The 21206-nt window shown below is 55.3% G+C and overlaps 2 protein-coding genes across 7 annotated transcripts in view; one reads left to right on the top strand and one right to left on the bottom strand.

The window, feature by feature from the left end:
* The window catches only part of LOC114022341 (zinc finger protein OZF), a 793526-nt gene that overhangs the window by 177307 nt on the left and 595013 nt on the right, over nucleotides 1-21206 (top strand). The window lies entirely within an intron of this gene.
* Nucleotides 5148-8087, bottom strand: LOC119567578 (zinc finger protein 501-like). The gene is made up of 4 exons (XM_043528222.1): nucleotides 8033-8087; nucleotides 7298-7411; nucleotides 6298-7009; nucleotides 5148-5961 (listed from the first exon to the last, which is right to left on the bottom strand). Exons 1-4 carry the CDS (start codon nucleotides 8064-8066, stop codon nucleotides 5487-5489), a joined length of 1335 nt encoding a protein of 444 aa, XP_043384157.1. The 5' UTR covers nucleotides 8067-8087; the 3' UTR covers nucleotides 5148-5486.

Consider the following 21206-nt stretch of genomic DNA (forward strand, 5'->3'; position numbering starts at 1 on the left):
ATTGTTTTACGGAGGGAGGCGGCCCATCCCTTACCTGCAGACTGACTGGAGTGGCTGATTTAAGGAGGCCCACGTCGGTGGAACTCACGCTCCACAAATTGGGTGGGACGCTGGACAATTCTGTGGGGAGATCGGGAATCGGGGTAACCGAGGCCATAAGAGAAGCAACCGCCGAGTCCGGGATGGACATGTGAAGCCCCTCGGGGGCACAAAATATGTGGGCTCCCAGCTTGCTAAGCATGTCCCACCCAAGGTTAGCGGGGCCTTCTGGCATAACAACAAATCTGTGTGACAACTTTAAAGAACCCAGCTCCACAGGGACGGGGCAGGATAGGGGAGCCGGCCACGGGTTGCCCTCAATATCCTGCACCCAGACCTTGGTATTAGAAAGAGAGCCCGCAACAAAAGTTAAAGTGGAAAGGGTGGCTCCGGTATCCACCAAAAAGGGTACAAACCGTTCCCCAATTTTCAAGTAAATTTGCGACTGCAATCCAAGATCCCATTCCAACTCTCCCACGGCTCCCAAAATCTCTGCCTCTAGTCACTGGGGATTAGCGAAGTCCTGGGGAGCGTTAGGGGGAAAGGAGGAACCGGTCGCCGGCTGATCTTGACAAGGAGCCCCTGGTGGAAGCAGGGGGTATTCCCTCTTCCAGTGCCCCGGTTGCTTACAATAATTACAGTTCCCGTTCCTTGTCCCACCACAGCCTCCTCCCCGTCCTGTCCCACATCCGTGTCCCCTCCCCCTTGTATTCCCGTGTCCCTGCCAGTGCTGATTCCCCAAGGGAACCTGCAATGCGGCTGCCAACATACTTCCTTCCTCCTTCTTTTGCTTACGTTTTTCCGTAGCTTTCTCCTCGTCCCTACCATTAAACACAAAAGTGGCCAGGCGAACTACTTCGCTTAGGGCTTTCCCTGGCCAATCGGGAACACGTTTAGTTAAATACTTCTTTATGTCTGGCGCCGCTTGATCGACAAAGTAAGAGACCACCATCACGTGGCTAACCTCGGCTTCTGGCTCCACCCCTCCCCCATACATTCTAACCTGCTTAAACAAGGGGGCCAAACATGCAGACGGATGCTCGTTTAGGTCTTGCTGGCACTCTCTAATTTTTGACCAATTTGCCGTCTTACTACCCGCCCTACGGATGCTCTCCAGGAGCCCTTCCCGGGCAGCTGAGAGGCTGGCCCGGCCATTGAGGTCGTTAGGATCCCAACCTGGATCGGCTTCGGGCCAAGGGGTGCGATTCTCAGCGTCCCCCGCCCAACGCCGATTGGCGTCTAGAATAGAATACTTCTCGTCAGGGGTAAATAGGGTTTCAAAATAGCTTGGACGTCTGCCCAGTTAGGGTTAAAGGCCGTAAAGACTGAACGCCCAAAGTCGAGGGGCGCCCTTATCTTGGGTGGATGCCCAATTATCCCATACATACCAGTAATCCATTTGAGCTGGATGCTTGTCCTCCAGCTGTTGTCTAAGGCAGGTTAATTCATCCTGTGCAAAAGTTCCGTCGGGTGGCCATCCAAAGGGCGTCTGAATAGTCAGCGCTGGCCACTCGACTTTATACAAAATTACAGCTCTCCTTTCACCTAACCCATGGGTGCCAGAAATACTTTTCCAATTCCCAAGAATCTAAGCCAAAGGGGTTCCCCTGCTCACACTCTGCCCAGAGCCAGTTCTAGGGCTACCAAAAGAACACCTAAGGTGCCAGCCTATCGCCTAAACGACAGCCCACACACCCGTTCCTCCGAGTTCTCGAAGGTGAACTCACCCGATGCCGGCTGGAGTTGTCCGAGGGAAGGAGTGCGGCTTCGCTTACGAGGGCGAGCCTAGAGTCCCAAACTGTTACGAATTATTCCAGTTAGGACATGTACAGTTCGTTTCTAGGCTGAGGCAACCAAATAAAGACAGACTGCAGAGTGTCTTAAAGTTTGTAGGTTTATTACGCTCGAGCGTGGCACCGCTCCGTTAAGCAGAGCGGGACCCCGATTACAGGTTACACAAAGATTATATACTGTTGGCAAAACATCCTCCCTGTGTGCCTCGGGGGGCCTAACCCAATAAACAGGCCTTCTCCTTATCTATCACCAATCCCCTGCAGCCACCTTCCCCCTGCAAAAACGCTGAATTAGCAGCTATTTCAGGCATGTCGACTGGTTCCTGTCTCCTTTGTTTCCCTTCTCTTGAAACTGTCCAGCTGTCCACCCTGAAGGATCTTTCCTTCCTTCCTTGGTACGTGATGTGCTCGCTTCTAGTTAATGGCCGAGAGGAAACCCAAAATGAAGTCACATATGCTAACTAGGTTAATTTCCCCTAACAATTATGAACAGGAGGCTGCCACGCACCTTTCCTACAACTTTCCTATGACGAGATAACTGGTTCTGTGGATGAAGGGAAAGCAGTGGACGTGGTGTTCCTTGGCTTTAGCAAAGCTTTTGACACTGTCTCCCACAGTCTTCTTGTCAGCAAGTTCAAGAAGTTTGGGCTGGACGAATGCACTATAAGGTGGGTAGAAAATTGGCTAGATTGTCGGGCTCAACGGGTAGTGATCAATGGCTCCATGTCTAGTTGGCAGCCACTATCAAGCGGAGTGCCCCAAGGGTCGGTCCTCGGGCCGGTTTTGTTCAATATCTTTATTAATGATCTGGAGGATGGTGTGGATTGCACCCTCAGCAAGTTTGCAGACGATACTAAACTGGGAGGAGTGGTAGATATGCTGGAGGGTAGCGATAGGATACAGAGGGACCTAGACAAATTGGAGGATTGGGCCAAAAGAAATCTGATGAGGTTCAGCAAGGACAAGTGCAGAGTCCTGCACTTTGGACGGAAGAATGCAATGCACCGCTACAGACTAGGGACCGAATGGCTAGGCAGCAGTTCTGCAGAAAAGGACCTAGGGGTTACAGTGGACGAGAAGCTGGATATGAGTCAACAGTGTGCCCTTGTAGCCAAGAAGGCCAATGGCATTTTGGGACGTATAACTAGGGGCATTGCCAGCAGATCGAGGGAAGTGATTGTTCCCCTCTATTCGACATTGGTGAGGCCTCTTCTGGAGTACTGTGTCCAGTTTTGGGCCCCACACTACAAGAAGGATGTGGAAATATTGGAGAGAGTGCAGCGGAGGGCAACAAAAATGATTAGGGGACTGGAACGTATGACTTACGAGGAGAGGCTGAGGGATCTGGGATTATTTAGTCTGCAGAAGAGAAGAATGAGGGGAGATCTGATAGCTGCTTTCAACTACCTGAACGGTGGTTCCAAAGAGGATGGATCTAGACTATTCTCAATGGTAGCGGATGACAGGACCAGGAGTAATGGTCTCAAGTTGCAGTGGGGGAGGTTTAGGTTGGATATTAGGAAAAACTTTTTCACTAGGAGGGTGGTGAAACACTGGAATGCGTTACCTAGGAAGGTGGTGGAATCTCCTTCCTTAGAAGTTTTTAAGGTCAGGCTTGATAAAGCCCTGGCTGGGACGATTTAATTGGGGATCGGTCCTGCTTTGAGCAGGGAGTTGGACTAGATGACTTCCTGAGGTCCCTTCCAACCCTCATATTCTAGGATTCTAGGATTCTACCACATTCTAAAGGCCACTGTCCTCCGATCCCACTGAGGAGTACCAAAAGAAACTATACCAACTGCTCACAAAACTCCCTGATATATTACGGGAACAAATCTACACAGACACACCCCTAGAGCCCCGACCAGGGGTATTCTATCTGCTACCCAAGATCCATAAACCTGGAAATCCTGGACGCCCCATCATCTCAGGCATCAGCACTCTTACAGCAGGATTATCTGGCGATCTGGACTCTCTCCTCACACCCTATGCTACCAGCACTCCCAGCTATCTTCGAGACACCACCGACTTCCTGAGGAAACTACAACGTATTGGTGATCTTCCTGAAAACACAATCCTGGCCACCACGGATGTAGAAGCTCTTTACACCAATATTCCACATGAGGATGGGCTACAAGCTGTCAGGAACATTATCCCTGATGAGGCCACGGCACACCTGGTGACTGAGCTTTGTGACTTTGTCCTCACCCTCAACCATTTCAGATCTGGGGACAATTTATACTTTCAAGTCAGCGGGACTGCTATGGGTACCCGCATGGCCCCACAGCATGCCAACATCTTTATGGCTGACTTAGAACAAGGCTTCCTCAGCTCTCGTCCCCTAGCGCCCCCTCCTCTATTTGCGCTACATTGATGACATCTTCATCATATAGTCCCATGGGAAGGAGGCCCTTGAAGAATGCCACCTGGATTTCAACAATTTCCACCCCAGCATCGACCTCAGCCTGGACCAGTCCACACAAGAGATCCTGGACACTATAGTGCAAATAAGTGATGGTCACATAAATACCACCCTATACTGGAAACCTACTGACCTCTATACTTACCTACATGCCTCCAGCTTCCTTCCAGGACACATCACACGATCCATTGTCTACAGCCATGCCCCAAGATACAACCGCATTTGCTCCAATCCCTCAGGCAGAGACAAACACCTACAAGATCTTTATCAAGCATTCTTAAAACTACAGTACTCACCTGGGGAAGTGAGGAAACAGACTGACAAAGCAAGATGGAGACCCAGAAGTCACCTTCTACAGGACAGGCCCAACAAGGGAAATAACCGAACACCACTGGCCATCATGTACAGTCCCCAGCTAAAACCTCTCCAGCACATCATCAACGATCTACAACCTATCCTGGAAAACGATTCCTCGTTCTCACAGACCATGGGAGGCAGGACAGTCCTCGCTTACAGAGAGCTCCCAATCTGAAGCAAATACTCACCAGCACCACACCACAGAAACACTAACCCAGGAACCAATCCCTGCAACAAATCCCATTGCCAAATCTGTCCCCAGATCTACTCTAGCGACACCATCATAGGACCTAACCATATCAGCCACGCCATCAGGGGCACATTCACGTGCACATCTACCAATGTGATGTATGCCATCATGGGCCAGCAATGCCCCTCTGCCACGTACATTGGCCAAACCGGACAGTCTCTATGTCAAAGAATAAATGGACACAAATATGACATCAGGAATGGTAACATACAAAAGCCAGTAGCAGAATATTTCAATCTCCTTGGACATTCAATAACAGATTTAAAGGTAGCCATCCTTCAACCAAAAAACTTCAAAAACTGACTTCAGAGAGAAACTCCAGAGCTACAATTCATTTGCACACTTAACACCATCAATTTGGGCCTGAATAGGGACTGGGAGTGGCTGGCTCACTACAAAAGCAATTTTCCCTTTGTTGGTATTGACCCCTCCTCATCAGTCATTGGGAGTGGACCACGTCCATCCTGTGTGGATTCTCCCATTTTTAATGAGGTATGATCTGTGTCTGAAACTTTTCCCACAGTCTAAGCTCTTGTGGGGGTCTCTCTCTTGTGTAGATTCTTCCATGTTGAACGAGATCTGATCTCCATGTGAAACTTTTCCCACAGTCCAAGCACTTATAGAGTCACTCTCCTGTGTGGATTCTCTGATGCTTCACCAGCGCCGGTCTCCATGTGAAACTTTTCCCACAGTCCAAGCACTTGTGGGGTCTCTCTCCTGTGTGGACTGCCTGATGTTGAACAAGGTGTGACTTTCTTATGAAACTTTTCCCACAATCCAAGCACTTGTGGGGTCTCTCTCCTTTGTGGATTGCCTGATGATGAACAAGGTGTGACCTCAGCATGAAACTTTTCCCACAGTCCAAGCACTTGTGGGGTCTCTCTCCTTTGTGGATTGCCTGATGATTAACAAGGTATGACCTCTGCTTGAAACTTTTCCCACAGTCCAAGCACTTGTGGGGTCTCTCTCCTTTGTGGATTGCCTGATGTTGAACAAGGTGTGACCTCTGCATGAAACTTTTCCCACAGTCAAAGCACTTGTGGGCTCTCTCTCCTGTGTGGATTGCCTGATGTTGAATAAGGTTTGACTTTCTTATGAAACTTTTCCCACAATCCAAGCACTTGTGGGGTCTCTCTCCGGTGTGGACTGCCTGATGATGAACAAGGTATGACTTTCTTTTGAAACTTTTCCCACAATCTAAGCATTTGTGGGGTCTCTCTCCTGTGTGGATTGCCTGATGTAGAACGAGGCATGACCTTTGTATGAATCTTTTCCCACAGTCCAAGCACTTGTGGGGTCTCTCTCCTGTGTGGATTGCCTGATGATGAGCAAGATCTGCCTTGCATATGAAACTTTTCCCACAGTCCAAGCACTTGTGGGGTCTCTCTCCTGTATGGATTTTCTGATGTCTAACAAGCGCCGTCCTCCATGTGAAACTTTTCCCACAGTCCAAGCACTTGTGGGGTCTCTTTCCTGTGTGGATTACCTGATGTTTAACAAGCGCCGACCTCCATGTGAAACTTTTCCCACAGTCCAAGCACTTGTGGGGTCTCTCTCCTGTATGGATTTTCTGATGTCTAACAAGCGCCCTCCTCCATGTGAAACTTTTCCCACAGTCCAAGCACTTCTGGGGTCTCTCTCCTGTGTGGCTTTTCTCATGTGAATTTAGTGCTGACTTTGAACTGAAACATTTCCCGCATTCAACGCATTGAATGGGCTTGTCTACAGTGTGCCTTCTCCCATGGTTATTAAGATCTGTGTGCTTACTGAAGCTTTCCCCACTGTCCAAACACTGAAATGGTTTCTCTCCCGTATGAACTGTCTGATGTGTAACAAGTTGTGATCTCACAATGAATCCTTTCCCACACTCAAGGCAGTGCCAGGGTGTCTCTTCCTTGGGATTTGTCTGCTGCTCTCTGGGATTCTCGTCTCCTCCCCCACCATTAATAGATTCATCCACTTTCTTCCTGGGCTGGTTTATCAGAAGCCTCTCTGACCTGTGCCAATTTCCCCAGGCTTCTCCCTGATTCCAGCAATGGGAAAAATTCCCTTCAGCTCTTCCCAAAAAGGTCCCCTGTGGTTCCACTTCCTCAGGAACTGCCTCGTGATGATTCCCCTCCTTGTTCTCACTCCCTCGCTCAGCACCTGCTGGGAAAGACACAATCCAGAGAGGAGTCATTGTGCTGGGGAGAAAGAGGAATAGCACTGAGGGAAAAGCCAACACAAAGACTGAGCAATTGGATTCTGCCTCCACATCCCACCCTAACACTTACAAGGAAGGAGAGACAGGAAGGGTGGAATGGCGTGAGCAATATCTGCTGACCATAGCCCTGCTCTCGGTGAGATGAAGAAGAACTGAGGGCGTTACTCACATCATATTTTGGGATTCTCAACTTTTTCCTTCATTCCCTAGATGGTTTCTCTGTCAGTCCTCACCTGTGCTGGTGCATCTCACAAGCCTTCTGTCCTTCAAATCCTGGAGATCGGACACCCACAGCTCTTCCCCTCGTTCCAGCCGGGCGATAAGCTCAGGTTTGGGAACGGGAAATCCTGTGCAGAAGGTGAAATGAGTCCGGATCAGGGTGCATGGAGCATTGGTGGAGGATCTGTCACAAAGGACATTCCGTGAGTGGAACCTGCCCCTGTGCTCTGCTGGAGGAACGGGGAATCCAAGATGGGAACAGGGTCACTGAGCCCCCTTGCGCAGAGGACGTTGTCTGGGGAGGTGAGTTGAATTATTACTACACCCTCACTAGGCCTTCCCAGGATCTGTGCGCTCTGGGGGCCTTGCTGACTCACACACAGGTCTGCACTTAAGCCCCTGCCTCTTTCTAAACCTGCACAGCCCAGAGCCCTCCCCATGCCTGGAGCTATTCCCAAGGAGGGAGATGAACAAGGATTGTATGTGGTGCCAAGAAACAACACGGACAAGACAATGCGGATTTATGCCCCTTTGAAAGCTGGAGGGGTGGGGATGGTTTAGCTTGTCCATTGGGTTTTGACTCCCGTGTCCCAGTGGAGAGGGCACCGAAATGCATGTATTTCTCACATGGCAGCTGTACATTATGGAACCCATTCGCCTCTGCTCGAACTGACCAGGGAAGAACCTGACCACATTAACACACGCAGACCCCACAGCTTCTAATAACTATGGGGACGGGAATCCCTTACCCAGCGAGGTCACCGTCTCGTAGTTCTCCTGCATGACATCCCTGTAGAGGGCTCTCTGAGCGGGGTCCAGCAGAGCCCCCTGCTCCTGGGTGAAATAAACAGCCACCTCCTCGAAGGTCACCGGCATCTGAAACACCAAGAGTCCCCCACTCAGCACCTGCTGCCCCAGCCACAATCCCACTACTCATGGGAAAGGAAAAAAAAAACGTGAAGCGGTGGGAGGGCCAGAGTAGCAGAATCCCACCCCCACCCTGCTCAGAGCAGCCCGGAGGCTTCAGGGGGCGGAGAAGGTGAGAGCTCCCTGTTCGCCCCAGCACACGGAGCACGCCAGGATCTTCTCATTTCCCACACGCCTGCCAGCCACAGACTGGGACAGGAAGCAGAGCTCTGAGCCGGGGACAGGGACAGGAATCCCGACAGCTTCCCTTCGTATTTCACAGCAGCCCCGGGCAAGTGGGGTCAGGCTCCAGCACTGGGAACCTGGAAAATGTTCCCAGCCCTGCCGAGGTGGTTATATCCTGCCTGAGAACTGGGGGAATGTCCCCTCCCCCTTTCCCTGCCCCAATGGGCCTACTTAGTAAATCAGTAGGTTTATCAAACCCTGACTCCTCCCTCCCCCGCCCAGCAGCGCCCTGAGACTCCCCTACCTGAGCTGGCTCCAACACAGCCATTTCCCTTCTCTGTCCCCTGGAAGACTGGCCGATCTTTAGTGAAACGTGGACCTGATTCCTCAGCCTGTCGGGGCGAGAGGGAGGTTACAGAAGGGGCTTCTGTCCTGTCACACCCCGATTCCCCCCAGACTCTTCAGACCCTCCCAGTAACAGCATCTCTGAGCCAAATGCTAAAAGAAGGGAAGAATCAAAAGGGCCACTTTGGGAGATTTCCACCCATTGCAGTGTAAACCCCTCTCCCTTAGCAATACCTGGAGCCCTCTGGTGGCATCACCTGAAGATTGAGCTGCCCTGGACTCCCCCGGCAGCCCCCAGGGACAGGCAGGAAGAGGCTGATCCCATTGGCCCATCCGCGCACCCCCCTGTCTGAGCCAGCAGTGACTCCGGTCTGACTCTGGTGTGGCTGAGATCTGAACCCTACAGGGAAATCAGACCAGGGTCCTGGGCAGCCCCCACCACTCAGGGCACACAGACCCCACCACCACAGGGGTGTCTGACAATAACACACTCAGAGCCGGGTGTGTGTGTCGTGGGGCAGGGGGGTTGAGGGGGGGTTGGGTTTTTTTCCGTGTAGCTTCTGCACCCTGAGGGGTTAGTCCCCTGATCGCTCCCAAAGCTGAGAAGAGCTTCTCTCCGCCCGCCTCCCCACCTCCCCCCTTTCCCTCGCTGTGCCCCCCACTCACGTCTTCCCCCATTCCCGACCTCGCTCCCCTCAGCCCCACAGTCCCGCGATCCCCCTCCATTGCCCCATCTTCCCTCCAGTGCACCCCTGCCCCCATCCCAGCCTGCCCCCGGCATCCCCTGCACCCGCCTCCGGCCCCTCTTTATCCTCCTCCCCCTGCAGCCCAGATGTGACGCGGGGGGGGCCGCAGCAAGGGGGGGATGGGAGGGTCTCTCTTACCTTCCCTCCGAGCGGGGCCCCCCCGGGGCAGGGGCAGGGGCCGGGCCGGGAAGGGGCCCTGGCCGGGCTGGGGGCTCTGCCCTGGGAGAGGCTCCCGGGGAGCAGCGGGCAGGGCCCGGCTGGAGCTTCCCCTCTCCCGGCTGCAGCCCGGGCTCCGGGCTCCCAGCACCAGCCGCCGGGGCTCGGGGATCTCGCCGGGAGCCTGGGAGCCGGAGTCCCCGCAGCGGCTGCGAGTCACTTCCTGGGCCGGGCCTGAGCCCCGCGATCGCTCCCCCCAGAGCCGCCCCCCAGCCGCTCCTGGGTCCTAGCGATCAACCCGACTAAGGATCAGCATCCCTGTGCCCGGCTCCTGTTACACTCACAGGCTCCAAGGTCACAAGGGACCATCATGAGCATCTTGCCCAGGGGTTCTCACGACCAAATTTGGTGGCCTCAGAGTGTGGCCAGCAACTCTCGCTGGTGCCCGCTCTGACACTTGCCCCTATAATCCTAATTAACTTTACTAGAAACCAATCAATATGCACAGAGGTAAGAGGGGGGAACACTCCTCCTAGCGTGGGGAACTTTTCTGGCTTCTACGGAGCACCAGAGGAACTGGCTAGCAAAAGGAGCTGAGTCCTTTACCCAGAGGCCTGCATAACCTCCAGGACCCCTGCCCGCTTCCACTCTGGACCCGTAACCCCAAGGCTGGGCCCAGGGCTCCTGAGGCGCTCGACCCCCAATCTTGTGATCACTCAGGACAGCTGTCCCCATTGTGGGGTGTTCTCTCCACTCTGGATGCTTCCTTGATCATTGCACAGAGTTAAGAACAAATACAATTTATTAAACAGCAAGTAATATAAAAATAAAGAGAAAAGTGGGCAAGATGAAAGGAAAACATGACATCCCGCTCTGTGCGGGGGAACCCCAAACAACCCTCTCTGGAATGCCAGGGCACTTCACAGTCTGTCCCTCCCACCTCCCAGGCCTCCTGCCCAGGCCCGGCCTGTGCTGCAGGCATGCCCAGGGTTGGACACTAACTCTGGTGTTGGCCTCAGGCTCTAGGTAGAAGGACCCTTCTTCCTAGCGTCAGCTGCTTCCTGTCAGGGTTATGATCCCCCACCCAGTCTGGCCTGCAAGGCCTCTTGGCTGAGGGCCTCTCCTTGCCCTGGGCCCTTTGCCCAGGGTCCCCTTCGCTCCCGGCTCCCGGCTGCTCCAGTTTCCCTCTGCCTCCAGCCCAGCCCAGCCCTCCTCTCTCCTTAGCCCCTCCTGCTCTGCTCTAGCCCAGCCAGCTCCAGCTGACACGAAGGAGAGGACCCCGGATGCTAACTTCCTCATTGGCCTGCCTACCCTGTCAATCAGGCTGACCTACAGCATTGCCCCCCCCCCCGCCCCCGTCAGTCTCAGGGTCTTCATTTCTCATTGGCCCTTCCCCTTTCTTTTGGTGTTAGGAGAAGGCCTATCTCATGGCCAACCCATTAAGTTTCAGTAAGGGGCCAACAATCCCCTTACTCCTATAAACATGAAAATCATAGTTTCTTTATTGGCAGTTAGTAAATCCGCTGCTGTGAAAAAGGGTATTTCTATGTTTGCTAAAAATTTTCTCAACCTCTCAGCTAGCGACTCGGGTTGCCAATTTGGTAATATTTTAAAAATGGACACTCAAGTAGGAGTGCTGCAACCTCCCTTGCCCCACCTCTTCCCTCCAAGGCCCTGCTCCGACTCCACCTCTTCCTCCAAGGGTCTACCCGCCCTCCACTTCTCTTTCCCCCTTCCCTGCCTAGGTCAGGAAGGGCTTGTCTGTGGAGCCGGGGCTGGGAGCTGCAGCTGCTCAGTGCAGGTAGGAGGCAGCCCCGGCTGAGTCGGGTCTGGTGCGAGTGATGACCCAGTGCCTCCCCACCTGCAGGAACTCGACTTTGGCTGTCCGGTCAGTAGATGTGATCGGACACTGTCAGGTCCCCTTTTCCACTGGACTTCATGGTTGAAAACCGGGCACGTGGCCACCCTAACAGAACCCACTGTGCTGGGAATGCGTCAGGGACAAGTTCTGATTTCCGATGGTGGAGGAAGGAACCAGGGGGCAGGAGGGTTAGACTCAGTTCTGACCAGCAGGGAAGAATTCACTGGTGGAGATGAAATTACTGTAAAGTGGGTGCACAACTAAAGACTGCTCTCAGAGTAGTTATCTATGGTCTGGTGTCAAACTGGGAGGGGAATGGTGCGGGGAGGGGCGGGGGAGGGAGAAGCTCCAGGTGGCCTCCCTCACTCTTTATGGGGAAGAGGCAGTGGAGGGGGGCGGCCCAGCAGGGAACGGGGCCTAGATGGGGAGCAATTCACACAGAGCTTGTAGGGCAGCCACGTTCCTGGGAGAGAGCTGCTGCTGGAGTTGACAGAGCGGGCTCTCAGCTCCCCACATTGCCCCTCCTAGGTCGGTGGAAGTGCTCCTGGTGAGGACACACCCCACCGACCCAAGGAGGATAGTGTGGACATCATCTACTGCACTCATTATTGGAGTGGTTATAGGTCAACCTAATACAGGTCAACTTAAGTTTGGACTGTTGACGTACCCTTACAAGCAAAAGGATTTCTCTCACCCAAAAGCTTTCAGCAGTCTAAGCTCATTGGAAAGCCTTCCAGCTAGGACCACTGTCACGGAGTGTGGGGGAGTCCAGGCCCTGCACCCCTCTTCCTGGGATTCACTGAGACTCTCAGCCAGCCAGTAAAACAGAAGGTTTATTGGACAACAGGAACACAGTCCAAAACAGAGCTTGTGGGTACACCCAGGACCCCTCAGTCAAGTCCTTCTGGGGGAGCAGGGAGCTTAGACCCCAGCCCTGGGGTTCCCTGTGTTCCTCCACCCAGCCCCAACCTGAAACTAAACCCACCGAGCAGGTTCCCTGCTGCAGCCTCCGTCCACATTCCTGGGCAGAGGTGTTACCTCCCCCTCCCCCTCCTGGCTCAGGTGACAGGCTCTCAGGTCTCCCGTCCCCAGGGCACATTCCCAGGGCAACACTCCCCCCTCCCTGCTGCTTCACATCGTCACATCTCTCCCCCCTTCGAGACTGAACTGAGCGGGGTCACTGTGACCAGTGACCTGGGGAAGTTCGGGGCCCCCTCTCCGGGACAGCGCATCCGCTATCAGGTTGGCACTTCCCTTCACATGGACCACGTCCATGTCGTAATCCTGCAGGAGCAGGCTCCACCTCAGGAGTTTGGCGTTGGCTCCTTTCATCTGGTGCAGCCAGGTCAGGGGAGAGTGGTCGGTGTACACGGTGAAGTGTCGCCCGAAGAGATAGGGCTCTAGTTTCTTGAGGGCCCACACCATGGCCAGGCACTCCTTCTCGATGGCCGCGTTGTGTTGCTCCCGGGGTAGCAACTTCTTGCTCAGATACACGATGGGGTGTCTCTCCCCCTTTTCATCCTCCTGCATTAACACCGCCCCCAGTCCCGTGTCGGAGGCGTCGGTGAACACCACAAAGGGCTTGTCAAAGTCTGGGTTTGCCAGAACTGGGCCACTGACCAGAGCCTCCTTCAGCGCCCGGAAAGCCTCCTGGCACTGCTCGGTCCAGACCACCTTGTCTGGCTTCCCCTTCTTGCATAGCTCAGTGATGGGGGTGGCTATGGCGCTAAAGTGGGGCACAAATCTTCGGTAGTATCCTGCCATCCCAATAAAGGCTTGGACCTGCTTTTTGGTGTGGGGAGCGGGCCAGTCTCTGATCACCTCCACCTTGGCCGGTTCCGGCTTTAGGCGGCCGCTCCCCACCCGATGGCCCAGGTAAGATACTTCAGCCATCCCCACCTTGCACTTCTCCGCTTTGACAGTCAGCCCAGCCCCCTGGAGTCGGTCCAGCACTTGTCTAACCTGGGACACGTGGTCCTCCCAGGTCTGGCTAAAGACACAGATGTCGTCAATATACGCCACGGCAAAACTCTCCATCCCCCTCAGGAGCTGGTCCACCAGGCGCTGGAAGGTGGCCGGCGCTCCCTTGAGGCCGAAAGGCAGGGTCAGGAACTCATAGAGCCCCAGAGGGGTGATAAAGGCCGATTTCAGCCGGGCATCTGCATCCAGCGGCACTTGCCAGTAGCCCTTTGTAAGGTCCATGGTGGTAAGGTACCGAGCTCCTCCCAGCTTGTCTAGGAGCTCGTCCGGCCTGGGCATGGGGTAGGCATCCGATACAGTGATGGCATTGAGCTTCCGATAGTCCACACTGAACCGGACTGACCCATCCTTTTTGGGGACCAGCACCACCGGCGAGGCCCAAGGGCTGGCCGATGGCTGGATCACCCCCAAAGCCAGCATGTCCCGGATCTCTCTTTCCAGGTCCTGAGCAGTTTTCCCTGTGACTCGGAAGGGGGAGCATCTTATCGGCGGGTGCGACCCTGTCTGCACCCGGTGGACAGTCAGATTAGTGCGTCCAGGCTGGTTGGAAAACAGCTGTCGGTACGGATACAGCACCCCCCTGACCCCAGCTTGCTGGGCAGGGGTGAGCTGATCCGAGAGGGGAATTGTTTCCAGGGGGGAACCAGCTCTGGTCCCAGGGAACAGATCTACTAAAGGGTCATCTCCCTGCTCCTCCCACTGACCACACACAGCCAACACCACATTCCCCCTGGCATAATATGGCTTCATCATATTCACATGGTACACCCGGCGGTGGTGGGCCCGGTTCGACAGCTCCACCACATAGTTTACCTCATTGAGCTGCTTGACGACCTTGAACGGGCCCTCCCAGGCGGCCTGTAGTTTGTTCTTTCTCACGGGGATGAGAACCATCACCTGATCCCCGGTGGCGTAGGCACGGGCCCGCGCCGTGCGGTCATACCAGACCTTCTGCTTCCTCTGGGCTCTGGCCAGATTCTCCCTGGCCAGGCCCATGAGTTCAGCCAGTCTCTCTCGGAAGGTCAGGACATACTCCACCACTGACTCTCCATCGGGAGTGGCCTTCCCCTCCCACTCGTCTCTCATCAGGTCCAGGGGGCCCCTCACCCTCCTTCCATATAACAGTTCGAAAGGCGAAAATCCGGTCGACTCCTGGGGCACCTCCCTGTACGCGAACAGCAGGTGAGGTAAGTACTTGTCCCAATCCTGCGGGTGCTGGTTCATAAAGGTTTTCAGCATCATCTTTAGCGTCCCGTTAAACCTCTCCACCAGCCCATTGGACTGGGGGTGATACGCTGAGGCCCAGTCGTGCCGGACCCCACATTTCTCCCACAAGCACCGGAGCAGGGCCGACATGAAGTTGGAGCCTTGGTCTGTCAAGACTTCCCTGGGGAACCCCACTCGGCTGAAAATGGTCAGGAGCGCATCTGCCACGGTGTCTGCTTCAATGGAAGCTAAGGGCACTGCCTCGGGGTAGCGGGTGGCGAAATCTACCACCACCAGAATGTATTTCTTCCCCGACCGGGTCGTCTTGCTGAGTGGCCCCACGATGTCCATGGCCACCTTCTGGAAAGGCTCCTCTATGATGGGCAAAGGTCTCAACGCTGCTTTCCCCTTGTCCCGGGCCTTCCCCACCCTCTGACAGGGGTCACAGGATCGGCAATACTGCTGGACGGTGGTAAAGACCCCGGGCCAGTAAAAGTTCTGTAGCAACCTCTGCCGGGTGCGCCGGATTCCCTGGTGCCCTGCGAGGGGGAGGTCATGGGCCAGGGACAGGAGCTTGCGGCGGTACTTCTGGGGGACCACCAGCTGCCTCCTGATCCCACAGGACTCCCCTTCCCCTGGGGGAGCCCATTCTCGGTACAGGAACCCCTTCTCCCACAGGAACCTCTCCTGGCAGCCTCTCCTCATGGTCCGTCCCACACTGAGGTCGGCCAGGTCCCTGAGCTTCTGCAAGGAGGGATCTTTCCTCAACTCGGCCTGGAACTCAGCGGCTGGGGAAGGGATGGGGCCCGGTTCCCCCTCCGTGGCCAGGTCTGAGGCCTCAGCCTCTCTGAGCCGTGCCCCTCGGCGCTCCCTCCCCACCCGAGTAGGGTCTCGCGCCTCCAGTGTGGTACCCTCCCCAGGGTCAGGTCGCAGTGCCCCTCGCCGGCTCTGGCTACGGGTCACAACCAGGGCGGTCTGGGGGTCGCTTGGCCAGTCCTCTAGGTCTCCCCCCATCAAAACTTCAGTGGGCAAATGGTGGTGTACCCCCACATCCTTGGGGCCCTCCTTGGCCCCCCATTTCAGGTGTACCCTTGCCACGGGCACCTTAAATGGGGTCCCGCCCACCCCCGTCAGGGTCAGGTAGGTGTTGGGCACCACCCGATCTGGGGCCACCACCTCGGGCCGGGCCAGCGTCACCTCCGCGCCCGTATCCCAGTATCCATTGACCTTCCTCCCATCCACCTCCAGGGGAACAAGGCACTCTCTCCGGAGGGACAGCCCCGCGCCCACCCTGTAAACTGAGCACCCTGAGTCCAGAGCCTCCAGCCCTCTGGCGGGGCTGGCTGGGGGTACTCTTCCCTCCTGAGCAGGTGGCAAACTGGTAGCCCCCCTTTCCTGGGTCGCCTGCCCCTCGTCCAGCTGAGTCCCTACCCAGTTAACCCTGGGTAGGTTGGGTCTGCTCAGTTTGTCCCTGAGCCCGGGGCACTGGGCCCGTACGTGGCCTCTCTGGCCACAGTGATAGCAGCTCAGGTCACGTTGGTCCCCTCGAGCGGGTCGGAGGGGCCCAACACCAGGCGTTCCCCTTTGGAGGGGGTTCTCCCTATTTCCCCGCTGGGAGGCCCCATGGTGACTCTCTCTCTGCATCGGGGGGGGCCTGTTCTTTTGGGATTCCTCCCGGCTACCCCCTGACCGACTGTTCACAAACTCGTCGGCCAGCTGCCCTGCGTGCTGGGGGTTCGCGAGCTTTTTGTCCACCAGCCACAGCCTCAGGTCGGAAGGGCACTGTTCATACAGGTGCTCCAGTACGAACAGGTCAAGCAGGTCCTCTTTAGTTTGGGCCCCCGCTGTCCACTTGCGGGCATATCCCTGCATCCTGTTGACCAGTTGTAGGTAGGTGACCTCAGGCGTTTTACGCTGACCCCGGAACCTTCTCCGGTACATCTCGGGGGTCAGCCCAAACTCACGGAGCAGGGCCTGTTTGAACAGTTCATAGTCCCCTGCCTCTGCCCCTGTCATCCGGCTGTAGACCTCTACGGCTTTGGGGTCCAGTAAGGGGGTGAGGAACTGGAGCCTGTCTGCAGGGTCAACCCTGTGCAGCTCGCAGGCATTCTCAAAGGCCGTCAGGAAGCTATCCATGTCCTCCCCCTCCTTCCGCTGGGCCAGGAAGCACTTATCAAAGCTCCTTGCAGTCTTGGGTCCCCCCTCACTCACCGCAGCCGGGGCCCCACTGCTCCTCAGCCTGGCCAGCTCCAGTTCATGCTGTCTTTGTTTCTCCTTCTCCTGCTGCTCATGTTGACGTTCCCTCTCCTTCTCCTGACGCTCCCTCTCCTTCTCCTGACGCTCCCTCTCCTTCTCCTCCTGCTCATGTTGACGTTGTTTCTCCTTCTCCTCCTGCTCATGTTGACGTTGTTTCTCCTCATGTTGACGTTGTTTTTCATGATCCTCCAGCTCCCTCATTTTCCTCTCCCTCTCCCATTCCAGCCGCATCCGCTCCAGGGACGGGGAGCTCCGCCGGGAGGATCCCCTGCTGGCTGCTGGGGTCAGGGTGCCCTCGGTATTCGCTGGGCTTCCCCCAACCCCTCCCCCAGGCATAGGTACGAAGGGTCTCGGCGTGTCCTGGGCAGCAGTCTGACCCCTCCCAGCCTGGTCAGGCCCCAGGGCCCACGCTGCGTCCGCCAGGCGGCTTCCCTCGGGGACAGGGATCGGGTCATCCAAGCGATCCCTCTCCTCCAACTGGGCAATCAGCTGTTCCTTGGTGGACCTCCCGATGCGCAGCCCCCTCTGCCTGCACAGCTCCACCAGGTCGCTCTTAAGGCGTTTAGCGTACATCTCCCTGCTGGCCACTCGCAGGCCGGGCAGCTTTCCACGGTTTCCAGGAAAAGCCCCTAGTGTGCCAGTCCTTCTTGAGGTCACCACCTCTTTGCCAGGGTCGAGCTGCAGACTCCTCCGCCCCTGGGACCGCTCGCTGCAATCCCCCGGGGGACCCTGTTACTGCAAAAGTCCTTCTCTCTGGTCACACACTCCCAGGGGTTAACCGCCCCCTGAAACCGTCTCTCTCTGAATCTTCAGCACACCTGGTCCCGTCAATCCCCCTTCGTTTTACTGTTCCCCAGTCACTTACTGCAGGAAGCGCCGTTCATGGGGTGCAGTAGATCCCACCGCTGCCACCAGTTGTCACGGAGTGTGGGGGAGTCCAGGCCCTGCACCCCTCTTCCTGGGATTCACTGAGACTCTCAGCCAGCCAGTAAAACAGAAGGTTTATTGGACAACAGGAACACAGTCCAAAACAGAGCTTGTGGGTACACCCAGGACCCCTCAGTCAAGTCCTTCTGGGGGAGCAGGGAGCTTAGACCCCAGCCCTGGGGTTCCCTGTGTTCCTCCACCCAGCCCCAACCTGAAACTAAACCCACCGAGCAGGTTTCCTGCTGCAGCCTCCGTCCACATTCCTGGGCAGAGGTGTTACCTCCCCCTCCCCCTCCTGGCTCAGGTGACAGGCTCTCAGGTCTCCCGTCCCCAGGGCACATTCCCAGGGCAACACTCCCCCCTCCCTGCTGCTTCACATCGTCACAACCACTCCCCCAGCTCAGTGATGCTCCTGTTGTCTTTCAAGGGATCTTGCTGCCCTGAGTAGACATGGGGCCAGAACCCCTTTCCCCGCTTCTTGTACTCGGATCCTTTATACTTGAAAAGTCTTTGCTGGGTCCTGGGGTCAGGGAACTCCGTGGCATAAGTGACCTACACACTGTACTACAGATGAATTGTAAGTTTCTTTGTTTACTCCTTTCTTCCTGTTGATGCAAATCTCAGAGAATCCTTTAAGACTCAAAATCAGGGGAAGAAATTTACCCATTTTCTTCTCAAGTGGCTAAACCGCCTTCGCTTCTCGCCTCATTATTCGGCTGTATTAGTTACAAAAGTTTTAGCATCATCATAAAAGAAAGAGAACAAAAGAGAAAACAACCTTCCCATCTACAAATGATCTGGACCAAACCTAGAAAAAGCCGGGAAGCAATTTTACCAATAGATGGAAACAGGACTATAAGATCTGAAGGTCCAACTGTGCTTTGAAGTTCATTGAGATTTCCCTGCCCACTCCAGGTCTGTGACACTTCCTTCTCCAGCCCTCCGAAGTCTGACTAAGATCATAGACATCAAAGCTGTGACTCCTAAGCATGGAGAGCCGGGGACAGGGTGGTACGTGACACCGTGGGAGATGGAGGGATAGAACGGAGGCAGGTTAAACTTTCCATGGCTGGGACAGAGGCTGCTGTGTTTAGAGAGGAGCGTGACAGTGAGAGGGGAGGAGGGAATCTCTCGCACTCGCCCCATTGCCCTGAAATAGCACAGAAGCGAAAACACCACATTTTACTGTCCCTTCTCCCACCTTTTTAGCATCTAGTTAATTCTGGCCCATAAGGGATAAAATGTACAAACACTAAATGCTTTTCAGCACGGCCTGGAGCAATGCGAGACTATCTGGGAATAAGACAACCTGGCCCCGAAGGGGGAACTCAGGGACTAGCAATCACTCTGCTAACGGGAGGTCAGGGGTCAGAAACTGTGTTCCCGGCAGGCTACGCAGCTGCACTGCAGGCTATGGAGGGCCGTGGAGGCAGGCAGGGAGAGGAGCCCCTCCCCAGGCTTGGCCCAGGTCCACTGGAGCTGCTGGGGAGAGGAACCCCTCCCTCAGCCCGGCCCAGGACCACAGGAGCCACCGTGGCTGGGGAGAGTTGCCTCTGACGTGGCCCCAAACTGCTCTGGTGAGAGAGGGCTGGGGGAGTCCTCTCTCCACTGCAGTCTGAACCCCAAACCCCTCATCCCCAGTCCCAGCCCCCACATGCCTAGCCAGAGCACTCACCCCTCCGCACCCCATCCCTCTGTCCCAGCCCTGAACCCCCTCTCACACGTCAACCTCCACATCCCCAGCCCAACCCCAGAGCCCTCACCTGAATCCAGAGCCCTCACCCCCCCGCACCTCATCCCTGTCCCAGTCCTGAGCCACTTCCCACACTCCGAATCCCTCGGCCCCACCCCCACCCCATGAATTTTGTTCTGTGCGCCAATATGGAGATGATGTGTCACATACTGGTGCGTAGAACCAAATTCATTCCGCACTTGGACGTAAAAACTGAGGGAACACTGGTCAGAACACATCAGATGCTGAGCGGGGTCCAGCAGAGCCCCCTGCCCCTGGGTGAAATACACAGCCACCTCCTCGAAGGTCACCGGCATCTGAAACAAGAGTCCCCCACTCAGCACCTGCTGCCCCTGCCACAATCCCACTAATCATGGCAAAGAAAGAAAAGAGTGAAGGGCCAGAGTAGCAGAATCCCACAGGCACCCTGCTCAGAGCAGCCAGGAGGCTCCAGGGGCTGGGAGAGGGTGAGAGCTCTTTGTCCCCCCAGCACACGGAGAAGGGGAGGGTCTTCTCATTTCCCACACGCCTGCCAGCCACAGGCTGAGACGGGAAGCAGAGCTCTGAGCCGGGGACGGGGACAGGAATCCCGACAGCTTCCCTTCATATTTCACAGCAACTGTTACGAATTATTCCAGTTAGGACACGTACAGCTCGTTCCTAAGCTGAGGCAACCAAATAAAGACAGACTGCAGAGCGGGACCCCGATTACAGGTTACACAAAGATTATATACTGTTGGCAAAACATCCTGCCTGTGTGCCTGGGGCGGGGCGTGGGGAGAGCGGGCACCTAACCCAATAAACAGGCCTTCTCCTTATCTATCACCAATCCCCTGCAGCCACCTTCCCCCTGCAGAAAAGCTGAATTAGCAGCTATTTCAGGCACCTCGGCTGGTTCCTGTCTCCTTTGTTTCCCTTCTCTTGAAACTGTCCGGCTGTCCACTCTGAAGGATCCTCCTCCCTTGGTACGTGATGTGCTCGCTTCTAGTTAATGGCCGAGAGGAAACCCAAAATGGAGTCACATATGCTAACTCGGTTGATTTCCCCTGACAGTCCTTCCTTTTCTTATGTACGTCAGTAAACTATATCGAGGCAAAATAACCTCGATGCAAGATTAAAATTTGCCGGCAGCACATACTACAGCATTGTAGGCATACAAAAAGTAATACAAAAAGAGAAACAGCCATAAGAATGAGGTACAAAATACGCCTTCCCCAAGCCCCCAAGTCTGGCAGCCAGGAGGTGAGCCAGCTCCAGGCCTCATGGAATCCGGTACTGGTGTCATCAAGGGTGACACGGTGAAGTGAGGTGGCCTGCTGCATAAGGGTGTGGATATCGACTTCTAATCTGCGGTGTTGATTCACAAAGACACAACAGCTTGAGTTAACAAGAGTACAAACGCCCCCTGGTTTGCAAGAAGATAGTCTAAGGCTAAGGGGTTCTGCAGTGTGGTCTGAGATAACTGAGTCACCTCCATTTGAAGGGTAGACAAGGCGTCTGCAGTGGCATTTGCCATTAATTCTAAGGCTGCAGAAATATTAACTGTAGCCTTTTCCAATTCACTCACCCCCACCCAGGGCAAAAAACCAACGAACAAAGGAGTGAAAGCCTGTAGGCCGTTC

This window comes from Chelonia mydas, chromosome 14, assembly GCF_015237465.2.
Source record: "Chelonia mydas isolate rCheMyd1 chromosome 14, rCheMyd1.pri.v2, whole genome shotgun sequence".
NCBI classification, from domain to species: Eukaryota; Metazoa; Chordata; order Testudines; family Cheloniidae; genus Chelonia; species Chelonia mydas.